An 18,597-nucleotide genomic window follows, 5' to 3' on the forward strand; every position below is an offset into this window, starting at 1 on the left:
TGGAAGGGTCCTTAAAGATCATCTTGTTCCAACCTCCCTGCTGTGGGCAGGGACACCTTCCACTAGATGAGGTTGCTCAAAACCCCATCCAACCTGGCCTTCACAAACCCTCTTTATCTTATCCTGTGTGTTTGCTATATCATACTGGAGAATAAAATACACAGTTTGCTCCAATATCTTCTATGTTCTGATTTCAGAATAATGAGTCTCAAAAAGTTTGCATGCTATTAAAGATTTTGTAGAGAATATGCTCTCCTGACACAAACTCTTCTGCCTATTTGTACCAAGTACAATCTTTTCATACTATATCTCATTTTCTCAAGTCCTTATTGACACTATTTAGCCAGGTTTAAGGAATTTCTGATATGGGATGCCACAAAAATGGAACAATTGCAAGCCCCAGAAATTTTCTGACCCTCAGACAATGACTGTCAGGATAGACAACTCCATTTACCCTGAACATTGCCAAGAGTAACACAGGTATCAAAAAAGTTCTGTAACAGCATTTTTTATGCACAGAGCCACAAAAGAAATCTCTGATGAAAACCACCTTGGATTACATAATTTACAGTGTCAAGATATTATTACACAAACACTCCTTGACAGGAGTGCTCTTTGACATCAAACAGGAGGCTGGAAATAGGATCCAAAATTAAACTGACATAGTACCAGTGAGCTGAATGGTTACACAAGATTTTAAGCAATCTTTCAGTTGCTGCAACTCAGTTGTTATTTCTAATGTGCTGCTGTGCCCAGTGTTACAGAACGCTTTCACACAAGAAGCTTGATTTGCATGGAAATTCCACCTTCTTGCTCTGAAAATGCACAGACAATGGAGATGACAGAAAAGCTACAGGACATTTCAAGCACCAGCAGCAAAGGGAAACAAAACACAAGACACGATATTAAGCTGTCCAAACATAAAAGCAGTTAGGCCAAGGCAGTCAAACAGCAAAAACATCTCAGAGAGCTTTTTTGGAACATGACTGGTCTGACATCCCACTGCTTTTTGTTTGTACCCATACCCACTATACCAAAGGAATTTACCAATACACTCTGTGTTTGCCCAACTATAAAAGCACAGGTGAATACACATGCAACACAAAAAATTAAATGTGCTGGCAACAGCCCCTCAGATTGCCAGGGAACTTACTAGCTTGGATGGATGACTCAATATAACTTCAGGGTGCTAAAGGGAGAAAGAAGATAGGAAAAGATGGAGAAAATTTGGGATAGGAATAGTGTGACAGAGAAAAAGAAAAGATGTAACAAGAAAAGAATTTAAAATAATAACTGCAACATTAATTTACTAAGATGACAAAATCTTAATTAGTGGTTTTAGCATGCATTACTAACCAGCTTCTGGAACATGAGAAACATGGAGAGTTACCCTCATGCAAGTTCCAAATTTTATCTTGAATATTTCAGTTTAACAGATTTGTCCAGCCCCCACATATTTGATGCAGTTCTTTGTTTGGGTTTACAGATGAGTTTCACAGATTGAGAACGACTTTAATTCCTAGTGCTTCCTTTGTATCAATTTCAAGACAGCTGAATGGTTCAGAAAACTAATTCAGTAACTGACACTATCTGAATGCTGAACAGACTTTTCCTTTTTGCTTTTATTGTAACAAGAAATCCTGATTTCCCTGGCAGCCTTTTTCTTTCTATGTTGAATACATCATTTATTGTCCCTTCTTAAAAAAAAATAATTATCAGCTGAGAACAAAAACCAGCTTCATCTACCAATGTTATCAGTAATATTTTCAACTGTGGGAGAAAATCCATGTTCACAAAATAAAAAGCAGCAGAGTCTGCATTAGACTAGCCAGGCTAATTCTTGGGAAAGACAGAATTTGGATCAACACTTCATTAAGTTTTTTTTTCCTGTTTTTTTGAAAGGTACTATCCTCCTGAATTTGAAGAAAGAACACCAGAGCAGGAAAAGAACCTCAAAAAACAACCTCTGAGTAAGCTTGTTGAAGGTAGAGGTATTTTCCTGGCAAGGAATCACTGCTAACTTCTTCTGGTGAAAAGTTCCTAGAACTGCAGCAAGGGGAAGTTTATTAACATATGGTTTTGACTCTTTTTCCTCCCTAAAAATAAGGAGTATATCTATAGGGAGAAAAACTATGCAGTGGAAATGGAAGATGAACAAAAATCCACTCATCTTTCCTGGAAAAATTTCTATTAGTTGGTCTCTCCCAGATGAGAAAAACAAAATGAAACAAAGTATATTGTCTGGGAAAGACAAGAAAGAAAATGCTGGGAAAAGAGTATCCTGAAAAATAAAAACTAAAGGAAAAGCTTCTCACTATAAAAAATAATACATTAAAATAGTAGTTTGGACAAAGATTTTCCTGAAGAAAAGAAAAACCACCACAGAGCATAATAGCACTTCACAGAAAAAAAAGGGAGAGAACATCCTGTGTGTTATTTGCCTCTAATGATTCCATCTGAGCCAAAATGAAGACAGTACACCATGTAAACTCAACAGGGATTTATGAGCTGCTTTCAGATTTCAGAATCTCCCACTGCATCTCCTGCTGGCAGCAGGATGACAACTGAGCACAGAGGCAGTGAATACAGACTAATTAAACAGACATATTTGCATAACCATGGTATTATTATTTGAAAAAAAACAACTCCAATATGAAAAACACTGCAGTTTCAGGTGCTAAGCCAAAGATCAACATAAAACACTTATTAGTGAAAAGAGGAATAGCAACAAGAAGTGGATACTTCAAGGGAGACATAGGAGAGTGACATGGAATTAAAATCAATATTAACAACTTTTCAGCACCCTTGCACTCTGCTTGGTTAATATTTTTGTTTAGTGTAAAGTTAATTCCCTTTTACAGAAGAAAGGGAAGCTTGCATGGTTCATGATTTCTCTGAGGCTCACTGCTTGCAGGTTAGCAAGAGTTTTTTGTAAGGACTACCAAAGTCTTTTTTATTTGATGGCTTACTCCACTTAGTTGCCCTAATCTTCCTGACAGTAAACTATAGAGTAGTTAAGCAGTGAAAAGACAGAAAGACTATTCTGGCACAAGGCAAATGGGAATAATCAAATTTCCATTTTGCTGCTCCAAGTTGGGAGTGGGTAAAGTAAACAAAAAACCCCAAACAGGTATTACTGCCCAGAAATTTGCTCTGGGCCTACTGTAAGATGAGAAAAATGACAGAACACAGAATCTAATTCAGGTTTTTCACATGATCTCTTACTTATATTTGTGATACAAATGTCATGGAATCATAATAAATTTCAATTTTTTTTCTAGGGACATTATAGTCTTGAGCCTCCTGGCTCGATGAGAAAGATGGAAAATGCTGATAAGTGCTGAATCCAGTTTTGCTTGAACAAAAGCAAATCAGCTCATCAGGCTTCACTTGGGTTAAAGTTTATCTGTATCCCTACCAGTACTGAGTTATGAGGCCACTTGTCAGGAGAATCTGAGTAAACAGTAACATAAGCTTTGAAAAGGCATTTTTCTTATTTGTTTCTGTGAAAGCCATGCCTGAAGAACCTGAGTAAATAGTAACACAAGCTCTGAAAAGGCATTTTTCTTATTTGTTTCTGTGAAAGCCATGCCTGAGGAATTTATTGTATCAAAACAGCAAACTCTTTTACAAACACACCGGAATTTCAGCAGCTTTTCCTGCCCTCTCCATTCCCTTCTATCTCTATCTACCCTTCTAGTTCTACCTGTATCAGGCCTATTTTTTGAGTAGCCAGGTAAGAAAAAGCACATGGTAAGACACCCTTTTCCTAACAATGTAGCAAAATAAAGGACCAAAGAAAGAAAAATTCTAAGTAGACTAAAAGACTTTTCCAAAACATACACCTTTAAGGTTTTTAAGACAAGATAAACAACTCATCTCTAACATACTAATACGAGTTTTGTTTTACTCTTCTTTTAACTTTCACACCATCCTCACCTTTCCAGCTCTGCTATCTTCTTATCCTTGTCATTCTTCTCGTTTTCCATCTCTTTGAGGATCTGGCCCCCCGGGAGCCGATCCACCTCGGCCTGAGCCTTGCCGGACTCCTCGCGGTAGCGCGTCACCTCCCGCTCCAGCTGCTGCAGGCGCTCGCCCAGCTCGGGACTGGCCCTGGCCTCCAGGGTTGCCTCGTGAGCCTGTGACAAAAAGGTGCAAGAAACACCACTTCATTCACAGGGAGCTCTGACAACTCCAAAATGTCATCCATGACAATTCCAAGGTGCTATCTAAATACCTATTTCAAAATGGCAAGATTAATTATTACACGGGAATTATTAATTATTACACGGGAATATGAAAGGCCTATGCTATTTTTAAGTATGAGGAAATACTCTGCAGAAACACAAAAGTGCAAAGAAATTTCGTTTTTCAAATTCAGCCTAAAAAATTACATGACTTTTAATCTGAAACAGAATCAAAAAAGAAACAAATATGAAAAAAAGTGTTAACTTCTTTGAAAGAAAAAAAATAATAAAAGCAAATGTGAGTGTAACAGTTCCTAAAGTACACCTATAAAACACTGATAGGCTTATAGATTCAGTTATTTAAGGTATTTCTAACCTATTTATTCTAGAAAATAAACCACAGGTTAATAACCTTCAATAACTACATCACTATGCAATGTGTCAGACCTTTGCACAAATGGTGCTGATGTGCTCAAGCCTTTCCCAGTTCTGTGAGCTCCATAGACCAGGGTTTATGAGTATGGCTACTGAAATTATCTTTGCTTAGTTATCTAGGAAATACATTTTTCAAAATCAGGCTATTGGGCCAAAAAGTACCTCTGGACTGAGGATGACATGATCCCAATGAAGAGATTGTTTGGGGAGGGTTTTTAATGGCTTGGTTTGTTACAAAAATCACTAATTTATTAGTAAACCTAATTCAATAACTCCCAAGCATTAAACAGACAGGAAGAATGCAGCATTAATGCTGGAAGTTAAACCAGCAGACTAAGGACTATTCTTTTTCTCTCACCCTGCTCCTCTGCTCTTGGATCTTCAAATGCAATTTCATATCAATTAAAGCTGTTTCAGAATTGCTCAAAATTGCTTCAGTGAATAGCAAGTTTGATGGAGCTATTCTGCTGATCAGGATTGCCTGCAAAAGCCCAGGCCTTGCTCTTCTCAAAACAAACCTACAGCAGAAAATAAGACTACAGACTTTTCTCCCCTCTGTGTGCAGCTGTGGAAAGTTGTTTTACAAGCTGCCAATGTTCTGCTCCAAAGCACACTAAGTCTAGATCTGATAGTACAGGACTCTGCTGCTTTTAAAGGTAACTGGAGAGTACTACAGCAGTAAAAAACTCAAGGCAGAAAGCTGCTGCTTCCAAAGAACCAACTAGCAAAATTACATTTGGCTAAATCTGTTTAGTTATTCAGTAAAACAAGACTGGAGGAAAATATCCATTCATTGACTCCAACATTTTTGCCTTGAAGTGTCTAGTTTTTAATTAGTTTCTTTAGAGCCAAGGCCACATTCTAGTAGAATCCAGGAGACTTGTGGAGCAGAATATTATGGGACTGTGGAAATTCTTGATGCCTGTCTTTAATGGGATTGACCTTGGGATGGATCTGGTTTTCCCAAACAAAGGAAAGGTTCATGTTCCAGGGCCTTAGCCCTACAGCTCTTGTCTGAAGGTCAATAATAAGCTGTTGTGGTTTTCTTTTGTTTAAAAACAAGAATTCCAGAAAGCTGATTAGGCTGGACAGTATTTTATCCTAGAAAAAAAATGCCCCAGGTCTCCCAGGCAGATGTCAGCAAGAGTGCCCAATAACCAAAAATCATGGAAGAGTGGAACCAACCCTTTCCTGAGGTAATGCATTTAGGAACACTTAACAGGCTCCCTGCTTTTCAGTGACTTTCCAGTGAAACCCTGACACTCCTGTGTCACTGAACTGTGAGACTGAAAACCCTGTGCATCTGGGCTTCTGGCTGAGACCTGGCCACAAGTGCATCCCTGTGAGGCTTTGCAAAGCCTTTTGGAGTTAGGGCTGTCACTGCTTCCAGATTCCTTACTGCCCCACAAGCACTTCAAATCACACACCCTTGGAAAGGGCTCTCCACAGCAAGTGGAAGTGTAATTAATGCCCTGCCAAGAGGATGCAGACTCCAGGAGGAGGTGGCAGCAGTGAGACTGACAAGTGTGTCAGCCCCACGAGCAGCTGTGAGCACCAGGGGACACATTTGGCTTTGGAACCAGCATTGCTGGGTGTTTCTGAAATGCTTTTTTGGGATTTCCAGCCTGAGGAAATCTGAAATATTTTATTTCATTTCCTTTTCAACTACACCTTAAATTTCAAAAAAAACCCCTCCAATCCTTCTTTCCCAAATACAGGCACTTGGGAATACTGTTTTTGGGGTCACCTATCCATCGACTGAGGGCATCAGTATTCTCCTAAGAGACTCTGTGTATAGAGTTAAGTCTAGTTTTCACCAGACAGAGCCTGAGTTCTTCTGTACTGGATTTAGGTATGTTTCCAACATCTCAAATTGTTTAACAAATACTCCTCCAGGCTCTTTAAAGTCATCCAAAATACATGATCAGATAATCAAGAAACTTCTTTTCAAAGAAAACAAAGTTAGGCTGTTAGCCTGGCTTATTAAACTCACTAATTCAAAAGAAGTTATAAGACCTAATGCAATTTGACTGTCAGAACAGTCCTGATTTATTTTACTCTGCTAATAAAAGCATCTCCACAACAACCCAAGAGACACTACTGAGAAGAGGAAATAAATTTTCTTTTCTAGAGAATTAGCCAACAAGTCAGTGTGTCTGGTTCTTATAGAACCAAAGGGCTATTTACAGGACATAAATTATTGGTTAAGACATGTAACACATGTTATTTGTATATAATGCACATAAGTATGGATACTTTCACCTAACACAAAGAGAACGTTATGTGATATGCTGTAAACTGGAGACCACTTCCTGCACTGTGAGTTACTGACTGAGTGACTTTGGTCCATTTTGTGGGTTTTGTACAAAATACGTGTTTCATGACCGTATCTAAAATCCTACTGGATTCATTTATTGTATAAGAGAGAAAACCAATGCATTTAGAGCTTTCCCACAAACTCACATCAAGATCTGGAACAGATGAAATTGGCTACCTTCCCTATGCAAAATAATTAATCTTGGTTTTTTTTTTTCCCTTTAACCAAAAAAGGCAAAACACAAAAAATGAATTCCTATATTCACAGTAAAAAACCTACATACAACTTGCCCATCAGAGGTATACAGAAATTCCAAAATAAGTAGTAATTTCATTTTTGAAGCAGAACCGACATAAGTGACAAATGCACCAATAGTTTCTCCTGTATTAAGAGACTTACTTCATAAGTTTGAATTCCATCTCTGCCTGATACAGGATTTGTAAATCTGTAATTTTAATATTGTTACAAACAAATGTGATAATGTATAAAAGAAGTATGACCAAAAATTAAATAAATGTAGAAAGCAGCCTGCTGAGGGGTGAAAGGACCACTGCACTCTCTCATCTCTGCAGATCACTGAGTTTACCTGATTAGAGGCTATTTACACCCTTCAGTTGTTACCCCTGACCTTGGCATTAGCTCTCTGTGCTCCTGTGTGGTATCAAACAGGTGAATTAAAGAGCACAGCCAAACTCACACATTTTATTCTGCATTGATGCATAAGAAACAGTCACATTTCAGCTAGAAAGCAGCACCCTCTTAAGCTCTGCTTTTATTAGCAGAGCTCATCTGCTCAGTATTAATCTTTGCCAGTGTGAATTGAGTTTCAAATTCTAAGTGGTTCAGGGCTGAGAATAGTTTAAGTTTACTACTCTGGATATGTTCTCCCAGTCTTTAAGAGGGACTATAAAGGAAGAGGTGGTTTAACAGCTTTCTGCTTTCCTGCTCTCATTTCCCATCTGGAAAGTGGTAAGTGATGGGGTGACTGCTCAGGGTACCTACAGAACATAAGAAAGAGTGATTGTTCCTCAACAAAATAAATGTACTCTAACTTCTCTTGCTTCCACAGAAAATCAGCTGACAAAGCCAACTTCTACAGCTAAAACAAAGATGACCAATGTTTCATAGAAATAACCAATATTTACAGATGGAGAGGAGTGGAAGACAAAACACATTAAAAATAATTTTCTAAGTTGATATTTCTTGTGCCAAAACCCTCTTTTTTAAGAGGTAAGATAATCTTACACAGCTTAAAGTGTGCCAGAGACAGGGAAAATAACAATAGCACAGACCTAATTTAAAGGTTCTAAAATGTAAATAAAAATTCCAAACATTATGACCAAGACTCCAAATCAATATTCCTAAAATATTAACTAAATCAAACAGCAAATAACTCACAGCAAACACTTTCTACTTTTACCTATGAATTGAGACAGTAAATTCAGTTTAACATTTCACATACAAATGTTGCCAAGAACTTTTGGCCATGAAGTAAAAGTTCCCAAGAACCTGAAATCCCATTTTAATCCACCCTCCTACCTCCAAGGGAGCCTCATGTCTCCTAAAAATAGTAAATGCACACACAAATACAAAAATATATTATGATTATTTACTGCAAAAGACACACTTTTCCCATCTTCTGTACTAAAGGTAGAAATTCAACTGATAAAACATTTGTGCTGTCTTCTATCATGCCTTTATTAGTTTTAACAGAACTGCAAATTAAAAAAAAAAATCAGGCTTTTTCCTCCTTTAGTTCCAAGACTCTACACACCCCAAACTGTAAAAAAGCTTTTTGAAAAGGCAGTAATGGAAGTAAAAGGCTCAGGAAATTCTGTGATATACTATGTACTGTAAACTTGAGTCTGTCACAGAGTTATTTGCTGTCTTTTAACCACCTCTACATGGTTAATCTTTGTTAATAGATCTGCAAATTTTTGACACTGATTAAGCAAGTGTTTAGTTGGAAACAATTCATAAACAAATTATTTTCTTTATGAAGGAGCATAAAGACAGGAAGACACCTCAAGAGAGGCAATTTCTATTCCTTAAAAAAGTGATTTCTTCAGAGAGATACAAGTTCCCAGAGATGTCATTAAACATGAACCATTTGCTCTCTTTGGATTCAGCCCAGCACAGAGTGGGCAAAGCCAAGAGGGAAATGCCCACAGGACATCTCTCTTTGTAAATGCATTTTAAACCCCCACCTGCCTCCTCTGATCTGACCCTTACTCACCTGACCACAGGCTTACAAAATCAGGACACAAGTAAAGAACAGACATTTAGTACCAGTTTTTGGATATTCAAAGTATGGCTCTATAAGCTGCTTATTCTTAACTGCAACATGACATTAAAAGAAATAATTCCCCAAATTTCTTTCTTATGACAGGGTACAGATGGTCTGTATGCCTCATAAGAGGAGGAGGGGTTTGGCTACAGAGAGCCAATCCCTACCATGAACATGAGCAGGTATTTATTAGCCAGGTGAGCTGGGTGGTAACCAATCATAGCCAACCAAATCTGGATGTGGAGTCTTTGGAATAGCACACATAAAGAGCTGTGGGCACCAAAAAACTTCCTCTGCTCCATGAAACCCTGATGTCAGGTTGTGACAATGTCTCCCCCTACCACGACACTTTCTGTCATGCTAATCACAACTAATCACTCCTTAACACCACCAGTGGGAAATGAGGATGCATTATTAAACCTGTTATGCAGGGCAAAAGGCAAAATGGAAATATATCCTGCCTTATTCACTCAATGCTTTCCTGCTATTAAAAAAGCATTTTACCATCTTATTTCTCTGGATGATTATCATCTCTCATGTATATCTGCCTCACTCTTGGAGCATTTGTCATGCAATATTGAAAACAGCAAGACTCTAGCAGACAATAATTTAGTTATGCAATGCTATACAAAATACCTCACAAGGAAAAATGAGAAAAACCACACAGTGTGACACTGGCCATTTCCTGAATTTTGAGTATTTAGTTTTTCAAAATAAGTGTTATCTCACAAGTTTTTCTGGGAGGGGTAGAGTAGGCAAGGTTAATTTTTTTTAAGCTGTAAGAATATCAGGGAGAAAACCTCTCCAACTTTCCACTATATGAGATGATGCTGAGATCATCAGAATGGAACATTAAAAGCCAGCACAGAATCACAGAATGGTTTGGTTGGAAGGGTCCTTAAAGATCATCTTGTTCCAACCTCCCTGCTGTGGGCAGGGACACCTTCCACTAGATGAGGTTGCTCAAAACCCCATCCAACCTGGCCTTCACAAACCCTCTTTATCTTATCCTGTGTGTTTGCTATATCATACTGGAGAATAAAATACACAGTTTGCTCCAATATCTTCTATGTTCTGATTTCAGAATAATGAGTCTCAAAAAGTTTGCATGCTATTAAAGATTTTGTAGAGAATATGCTCTCCTGACACAAACTCTTCTGCCTATTTGTACCAAGTACAATCTTTTCATACTATATCTCATTTTCTCAAGTCCTTATTGACACTATTTAGCCAGGTTTAAGGAATTTCTGATATGGGATGCCACAAAAATGGAACAATTGCAAGCCCCAGAAATTTTCTGACCCTCAGACAATGACTGTCAGGATAGACAACTCCATTTACCCTGAACATTGCCAAGAGTAACACAGGTATCAAAAAAGTTCTGTAACAGCATTTTTTATGCACAGAGCCACAAAAGAAATCTCTGATGAAAACCACCTTGGATTACGTAATTTACAGTGTCAAGATATTATTACACAAACACTCCTTGACAGGAGTGCTCTTTGACATCAAACAGGAGGCTGGAAATAGGATCCAAAATTAAACTGACATAGTACCAGTGAGCTGAATGGTTACACAAGATTTTAAGCAATCTTTCAGTTGCTGCAACTCAGTTGTTATTTCTAATGTGCTGCTGTGCCCAGTGTTACAGAACGCTTTCACACAAGAAGCTTGATTTGCATGGAAATTCCACCTTCTTGCTCTGAAAATGCACAGACAATGGAGATGACAGAAAAGCTACAGGACATTTCAAGCACCAGCAGCAAAGGGAAACAAAACACAAGACACGATATTAAGCTGTCCAAACATAAAAGCAGTTAGGCCAAGGCAGTCAAACAGCAAAAACATCTCAGAGAGCTTTTTTGGAACATGACTGGTCTGACATCCCACTGCTTTTTGTTTGTACCCATACCCACTATACCAAAGGAATTTACCAATACACTCTGTGTTTGCCCAACTATAAAAGCACAGGTGAATACACATGCAACACAAAAAATTAAATGTGCTGGCAACAGCCCCTCAGATTGCCAGGGAACTTACTAGCTTGGATGGATGACTCAATATAACTTCAGGGTGCTAAAGGGAGAAAGAAGATAGGAAAAGATGGAGAAAATTTGGGATAGGAATAGTGTGACAGAGAAAAAGAAAAGATGTAACAAGAAAAGAATTTAAAATAATAACTGCAACATTAATTTACTAAGATGACAAAATCTTAATTAGTGGTTTTAGCATGCATTACTAACCAGCTTCTGGAACATGAGAAACATGGAGAGTTACCCTCATGCAAGTTCCAAATTTTATCTTGAATATTTCAGTTTAACAGATTTGTCCAGCCCCCACATATTTGATGCAGTTCTTTGTTTGGGTTTACAGATGAGTTTCACAGATTGAGAACGACTTTAATTCCTAGTGCTTCCTTTGTATCAATTTCAAGACAGCTGAATGGTTCAGAAAACTAATTCAGTAACTGACACTACCTGAATGCTGAACAGACTTTTCCTTTTTGCTTTTATTGTAACAAGAAATCCTGATTTCCCTGGCAGCCTTTTTCTTTCTATGTTGAATACATCATTTATTGTCCCTTCTTAAAAAAAATAATTATCAGCTGAGAACAAAAACCAGCTTCATCTACCAATGTTATCAGTAATATTTTCAACTGTGGGAGAAAATCCATGTTCACAAAATAAAAAGCAGCAGAGTCTGCATTAGACTAGCCAGGCTAATTCTTGGGAAAGACAGAATTTGGATCAACACTTCATTAAGTTTTTTTTTCCTGTTTTTTTGAAAGGTACTATCCTCCTGAATTTGAAGAAAGAACACCAGAGCAGGAAAAGAACCTCAAAAAACAACCTCTGAGTAAGCTTGTTGAAGGTAGAGGTATTTTCCTGGCAAGGAATCACTGCTAACTTCTTCTGGTGAAAAGTTCCTAGAACTGCAGCAAGGGGAAGTTTATTAACATATGGTTTTGACTCTTTTTCCTCCCTAAAAATAAGGAGTATATCTATAGGGAGAAAAACTATGCAGTGGAAATGGAAGATGAACAAAAATCCACTCATCTTTCCTGGAAAAATTTCTATTAGTTGGTCTCTCCCAGATGAGAAAAACAAAATGAAACAAAGTATATTGTCTGGGAAAGACAAGAAAGAAAATGCTGGGAAAAGAGTATCCTGAAAAATAAAAACTAAAGGAAAAGCTTCTCACTATAAAAAATAATACATTAAAATAGTAGTTTGGACAAAGATTTTCCTGAAGAAAAGAAAAACCACCACAGAGCATAATAGCACTTCACAGAAAAAAAAGGGAGAGAACATCCTGTGTGTTATTTGCCTCTAATGATTCCATCTGAGCCAAAATGAAGACAGTACACCATGTAAACTCAACAGGGATTTATGAGCTGCTTTCAGATTTCAGAATCTCCCACTGCATCTCCTGCTGGCAGCAGGATGACAACTGAGCACAGAGGCAGTGAATACAGACTAATTAAACAGACATATTTGCATAACCATGGTATTATTATTTGAAAAAAAACAACTCCAATATGAAAAACACTGCAGTTTCAGGTGCTAAGCCAAAGATCAACATAAAACACTTATTAGTGAAAAGAGGAATAGCAACAAGAAGTGGATACTTCAAGGGAGACATAGGAGAGTGACATGGAATTAAAATCAATATTAACAACTTTTCAGCACCCTTGCACTCTGCTTGGTTAATATTTTTGTTTAGTGTAAAGTTAATTCCCTTTTACAGAAGAAAGGGAAGCTTGCATGGTTCATTTCTCTGAGGCTCACTGCTTGCAGGTTAGCAAGAGTTTTTTGTAAGGACTACCAAAGTCTTTTTTATTTGATGGCTTAACAGTAGTCCAGCTCAGCCTCTTCTGCCAGCTTCTTATCTTCCAGGGCTACCAGGTTTTACTGGAAGTACTCAAACTGCTCACTGGGAATAGGAAGCAAGGGAAGCAAGACTGATGTTAGACACATCTCCATTCAAACTGTGAGGGAAGAACCCAAAAGGAAAAGCTTTTAGTCATTTACTCTGAAGGAGCTACATGAGAGCTTCCTTCCTGCATGTGTCTCATGCAAATCTGCACTAAGATAATGTAATAAACCTCAAGAGAATGAACTTCTAATTCAGTTTTTAAATGAACGCTCTTATGTAGCCATTAGTTTTAAGGTTAATTATGACAATTATTTGCAATTGTTAACAATGCAGAGGTGTAAAAACGAGTTTTTAGAAGCTTTAAAATGGAGCTGGATTATGTCATAATTATTTCTTATTTTATCTTGAAAATGTCAAACCACCTGAATAAATATCTGCAAAGCATTTAAAAAGTGAAAGCCTTTAAAATTTTATTTTTTTTTGCTTCTGTGCAAGCTACAATAAAACCCACTAAAGCTAGAATAAAACCCATTCAAAACAGCTGGGAAAAAAGGTTATTAAAGAAATATGTAAACTTACTATAGGAATAAAACATATTTAAGAGAATGTTAACTACATTTTCTCTAGTAACTGGAAGTTACTTTTTTTCTCTAGTAACTGGAAGTTACTCCACATAGGTAATGGTAGGCTACCAATTTAGTTTTTGGTTGTAGAACTGACCATGATTTAGGTAGCTTCTTTGGATGAGGAGATGCTGTAACAATCTCTGGGTAATCTTAGCAATGATAGATTTGTCAACTCGTTACCAGCAACACAGGGTGAAACTGCAATTCATGGCACAGAATTCAATGAAAGGTCCTTCAGAAGTGCCCACTGAAAACAGCCTGGGAGACCAATTATATGTGTATAGCTGCCTTTTCTTGCTACTGAGCTCTGCTGATGCTGAGAACAGTTGATTTGGTGTGATAGAATGAAGCAGGACAAACGTGGGCCTAGATATGCATGCACAGAGTTTCATTTACACTGCTCTCAGGTGCAGTAACACCAACACAACAGGAATTCTAAACAGGTCAGAACTGATGACTCAAAATCACACACTTCACAGGTAGCATCTTCTTTTCATTTGTTTTTTTTTGCTTTTTTGCAGGGCCAATTCTGCACCTGAATTTATCACATTAACTCCTACAAGCATTGATAATTGGTATGTGAAATGTTTAGCTGTTCTTTTTTCAGCTGTTACATCAATTTAACAGCACAACTGCTCCTACAAGCTGCACTGAAACAGTCTAAGCCTCAAACTCTTAGTAGCTGTAAACAAAAAAGCCAACAGCTCTGTTAGTGCATGTAAGTGAAATCAAAACTTAGCACAAGTGTCTGAAAGTTACTTAGGCTTAGCTTAGCTTGTAATCAAGCTAAGCTTGATAGGCTTAGCTTGTAATATGTTTTGCATGGACACATCTTCATGGTTACTGCTGAAAAGAAATTAAAATAATTTGCTCTTAAGACCCCAAGTTTTCTTTGTAGACATGGGCAATGTGTTTAGAACTGTATGCTTACAACACATACATAAAATGCACTAAGATTACCTTCTTCAATTGTGTTTCCATCTTCAAACATTCTTCCTTTTTCTGTTCTAATGCAATTTCCAGTGTCTTGAGTCTTGAATCTTTCTTCAGCCCTGATGAAGCTAATGATGAAGCATGTTCCTTAAGATCCAGTAATGATGTCTAAATTAAAAGATGTGAAATAATTATCAAGTAAGTGCAATAGTTAGTTTCTTTCCTGTCTTTATTTTCCTCCGATCCTTTCACACTATGTACAGGATCTAACTGAAAACAACTTTTTCAGGTTGTTTGTGTCACTGACTTAAGACAGCTTGAATTAATTCAGGCTTTCTGGATCAAAATAAACTAAATTAATTTCAAAATAGTTTTTAAAGATGTAAACTTCTTGTAAGCAATTTGTAAAACTGGAACTTGTGCTCCAGTGACAGTCATGTTTAAGAAAAACTGGTTTTCAATAAAATTGTATTTAAACTCACATGTGGTTAGAAGATTTGGCCATTGAGATAGTTGAAAGCATTTCTGTATACAGTTTCCACGGGGTGAAAATGATTCATGCCACCCTACTTCAAAAGATATCTCAGCTTCTTTCTTTCTAAATTCTTTTGTGATTGCTTTTTTTTGTTTTCCCTGTCAAATGCTGATTTCCATGTAGACAAACTCTTAGTACTTTCTGGGTACATATTTTTGTGTTGTTTTACTATGACTAAGTTTTGAAAAAAGATTGCAAATACACAAGAGAGGAACAGAGAACATTTATATTTCTCCAATATAATTAAGGTAATTTGTCTAGCCAACTGGCTCATTACCAACAATCAACCTAATTAATCAAAAAAATACTCGAGAGTCTAAAGAATTGGCTGTGTTGTTTGCATAAAGGAACAAACATTATTCTCATGCTTTTGGCACCCACAGCTTTGATCAATTCTGCTCCTTCCTCCCTACACTGAGACAGGGACAAGCGTGATCCCAGCCTTCCCCTGTCTATCAGCACAGCTCAGTCAATGCCACACTGACCAGCAGTCAGTCACTACTAACAAGATTAACTGCTGCAAACAAGGGGATGGCTGCTATCCCTCAAAAGGTGGTTCTGAAACACTGATGCTTTGCAAATTCTCCAGTGATGTACTCTACCAGATCAGCTTTGTTGAAAGACAATTACTATAAAGGAACAGTTTCCTTCAACTCAAATGTAACACAAACAGAGACAACAAATAATTCCATCACAATAGATTCGTGTTGCTGGTCAACCTCTTTCTCTGTGAGATCTCCTTGTAAAATGCTGACTCTCTCTTTCAGGTCCTTAATGTCTTTCTTGTAGTTGTCGATCTCTTCCTGTTTTTCTCGTTCATCTCTGTCACGCTGCTCCTTTAACCGCTCAATGGTCTTTTCCTGACAAAAGAAAGCACTTTGTGAAGGAAATCCCTCTTAGTCAATCCAGCTTCTGAGGCTTCCTATCACAACACCTCTGCTACGCTTGAAACGAGGAGAAGGAGTGTATTGCCGTTTTCTTTTCTTTACAGTTGTAAAGATCCTCAAGAAAGAGAAAACTTGAGAATTCTGTGGAATCATTGCTGTGAAACACCAGCACTGTGAATACTGGATTCAATATTGTGAATGTCTGGATATCTGAATGTTCACAGTGCTGTGAACTTATTTAAATCTTATTTTTCTAAAATGTACAGTTAAATCAGTGGTTCTTCAGAGAAGGAGGGGTATAATGCCAATACGACACTGGGATTTATATACAGCAAGAAAAGGCAACAAAATTACTTTTTCATACACCAGATATCAGTGGAGCTTCGGATATCTTGAAATCTAAAAGGATGCAAGCAAATTCCCAAACCTCAGGTAAAGTTTAACCATGGTTCATAGAACCAAATAGACTAAAGGAGCTCCTCTGGGAATAATGAAAAAACATATATAGTTCTCCCAAGAAGCTGTGACACCAAAGAGAATGGGACGGTCTGTCTCTGAGGCAGTTATCTCCCGAAAATCGAGCGTTAAAAACTCAGATTATCGGGATCGTCGCTGCGGTCCCACGCCGGGAGCGCCGCCGTGCCCGCCCCACCGGCGCGTCCTGCAGCGCCCTCTAGCGGGGACGGCCCCGCCGCGGCCGCTCCGCTATGGACGCGTACCCGGCACGGGATCGGGAACGGGAAGGGAAACGGGCACGGGATGGGGATCGGGATGGGGCACAGCAACTGGATTGGGATCGGGATGGGGAACGGGATCAGGGTCGGGATTGGGAACGGGCACAAGAACTGGATCGGGATCGGGCATGGGATCAGGAACAGGATTGGGGTTGGGACTGGGAATGGGATCAGAAACTAGATCGGGAAGGGGAACGGGATCAGGAACAAGATCGGGATGGGGAACGGGATGGGGAATGGGCACAGGAACTGGATCAGGATTGGGCATGGGATGGGGAACAGGAATGAGATCAGGAAAGGGATTGGGAATGGGATGGGGAACGTGAACAAGATCAGGAAAGGGATTGGGAACAGACAGGGGTGGGGGATCGGGAATGGGCACAGGATGAGGAATGGGATCAAGCACGGGATGGGGAATAGGATTGGGATCGGGAATGGGCACAGGAACTGGACCGGGATCGAGCATGGGCACAGGATCAGGAAATGGATCGGGGTCAGGATTAGGCATGGGAACGGGCACGGGATTGGCAACTGGATTGGGATCCGGCACTGGATCAGGAACTGGATCGGGAATGGGCAGCGATGCGAGATCAGGAACAGGCACGGGATGAGGAACAGAATCGGGCACAGGATGAGGAACTAGATCAGGATCGGGCATGGGAACGGGCACAGGAACTGGACTGGGCATGGGATTGGAATCAGGCACGGGATCGGGCACGGGAACAGGAACAGGATCAGGAACCGCGCCTTCGCACAGCAGCAGGATCTCCCCAGGGAACTCACGGTGCTTCCCACACTCACTTTTTCTGCCAGTGCTTCTTCCAGCGTGGTCAAGGCAGTGTCAGTGTTGGTGGTGTCAGCCTGCAGGGATTTCACCCGATCCTTTAAGCTGCTCATCTGCTTCTCCTTGTCTCGCAACTGCTCTTGAAGGTTTTCGATCTTGAACGAAAGAAGTCAATTTTAAGACAACAGCAAGGGGAACCATCTCAGGGTATATTAAATGATTAATATTATTCTTAAAGCAAATGAAGCCCAGTTCTTATAATCCTACTTCAAAACAACAAATGATGCAATCGAACCCATCAAATAATAACAAGGAATCAGTAAACTTTCCAAGAGTCAGGAATAAATTCAGAGCAAACAAGTCTGAACAGTATTCACAAGAACAGCATAAAGAAAAGCTATTATTCCAAATTTCTTAGGATGTTGGGCACTGTGTCACAGAAGGATGATCAACACATTAACAAAGAAACACATTAAGGAAGGAAAGAAATTGACAAAAACCTTACTGCATACGTAAACTAAAAAAGGCACTTGATAATTAAAAACTGGTGAAGAAGAATTATTTTAGGTATTTCCTTCGGTATCATCGTATTTTTTGCTACACTGGCAAGTTGCTTGTTCATCTTACATGGTAGCTGGCTTGCTTTGTGATGGAGTATCACAAAGTGCCGTTCCCTGGGTGGAAAATGTACCAGCCTTTTTTCCTGTGTATATAGAATTTCATCTGTTTAGCAGTTCTGAACATATCTTTTGACACACTCAGAAGACCTAATGCCAACCCCCTTTCATGCACATATACACATCAAAAGAAATAGCCACATTAACATGATAACATGTCAAAAACAAGTTTATCAACAAAGGAGTAAAGTGTACACAGATTTCTCAGTTGCTCTCTTGTGTTGTTCTGACAAGTTCCTCTTGCATCAGCAAATGCCCATTATAAACTAATGAAAGACATGTGCCACGTAAGGTACCCAACTCCAGAACATTTGTAGCA

The 18,597-nt window shown here is 38.8% G+C and overlaps 1 protein-coding gene across 2 annotated transcripts in view; it reads right to left on the minus strand.

Moving 5' to 3' along the window:
* Window positions 1-18,597, minus strand: part of ERC1 (ELKS/RAB6-interacting/CAST family member 1) — a 271,003-nt gene that overhangs the window by 160,802 nt on the left and 91,604 nt on the right. For both annotated transcript variants that reach the window (XM_005421022.2, XM_005421021.2), the window contains 4 exons: window positions 17,619-17,756; window positions 15,916-16,056; window positions 14,689-14,829; window positions 4,068-4,139 (listed from right to left, as the gene is read on the minus strand). In XM_005421022.2, coding sequence (XP_005421079.1) covers window positions 4,068-4,139; window positions 14,689-14,829; window positions 15,916-16,056; window positions 17,619-17,756 — 492 coding nt within the window. The remainder of the gene's footprint in view (window positions 1-4,067; window positions 4,140-14,688; window positions 14,830-15,915; window positions 16,057-17,618; window positions 17,757-18,597) is intronic.

The sequence above is a fragment of the Geospiza fortis genome, unplaced genomic scaffold (genome assembly GCF_000277835.1).
Source record: "Geospiza fortis unplaced genomic scaffold, GeoFor_1.0 scaffold10, whole genome shotgun sequence".
Classification (NCBI taxonomy): Eukaryota; Metazoa; Chordata; class Aves; order Passeriformes; family Thraupidae; genus Geospiza; species Geospiza fortis.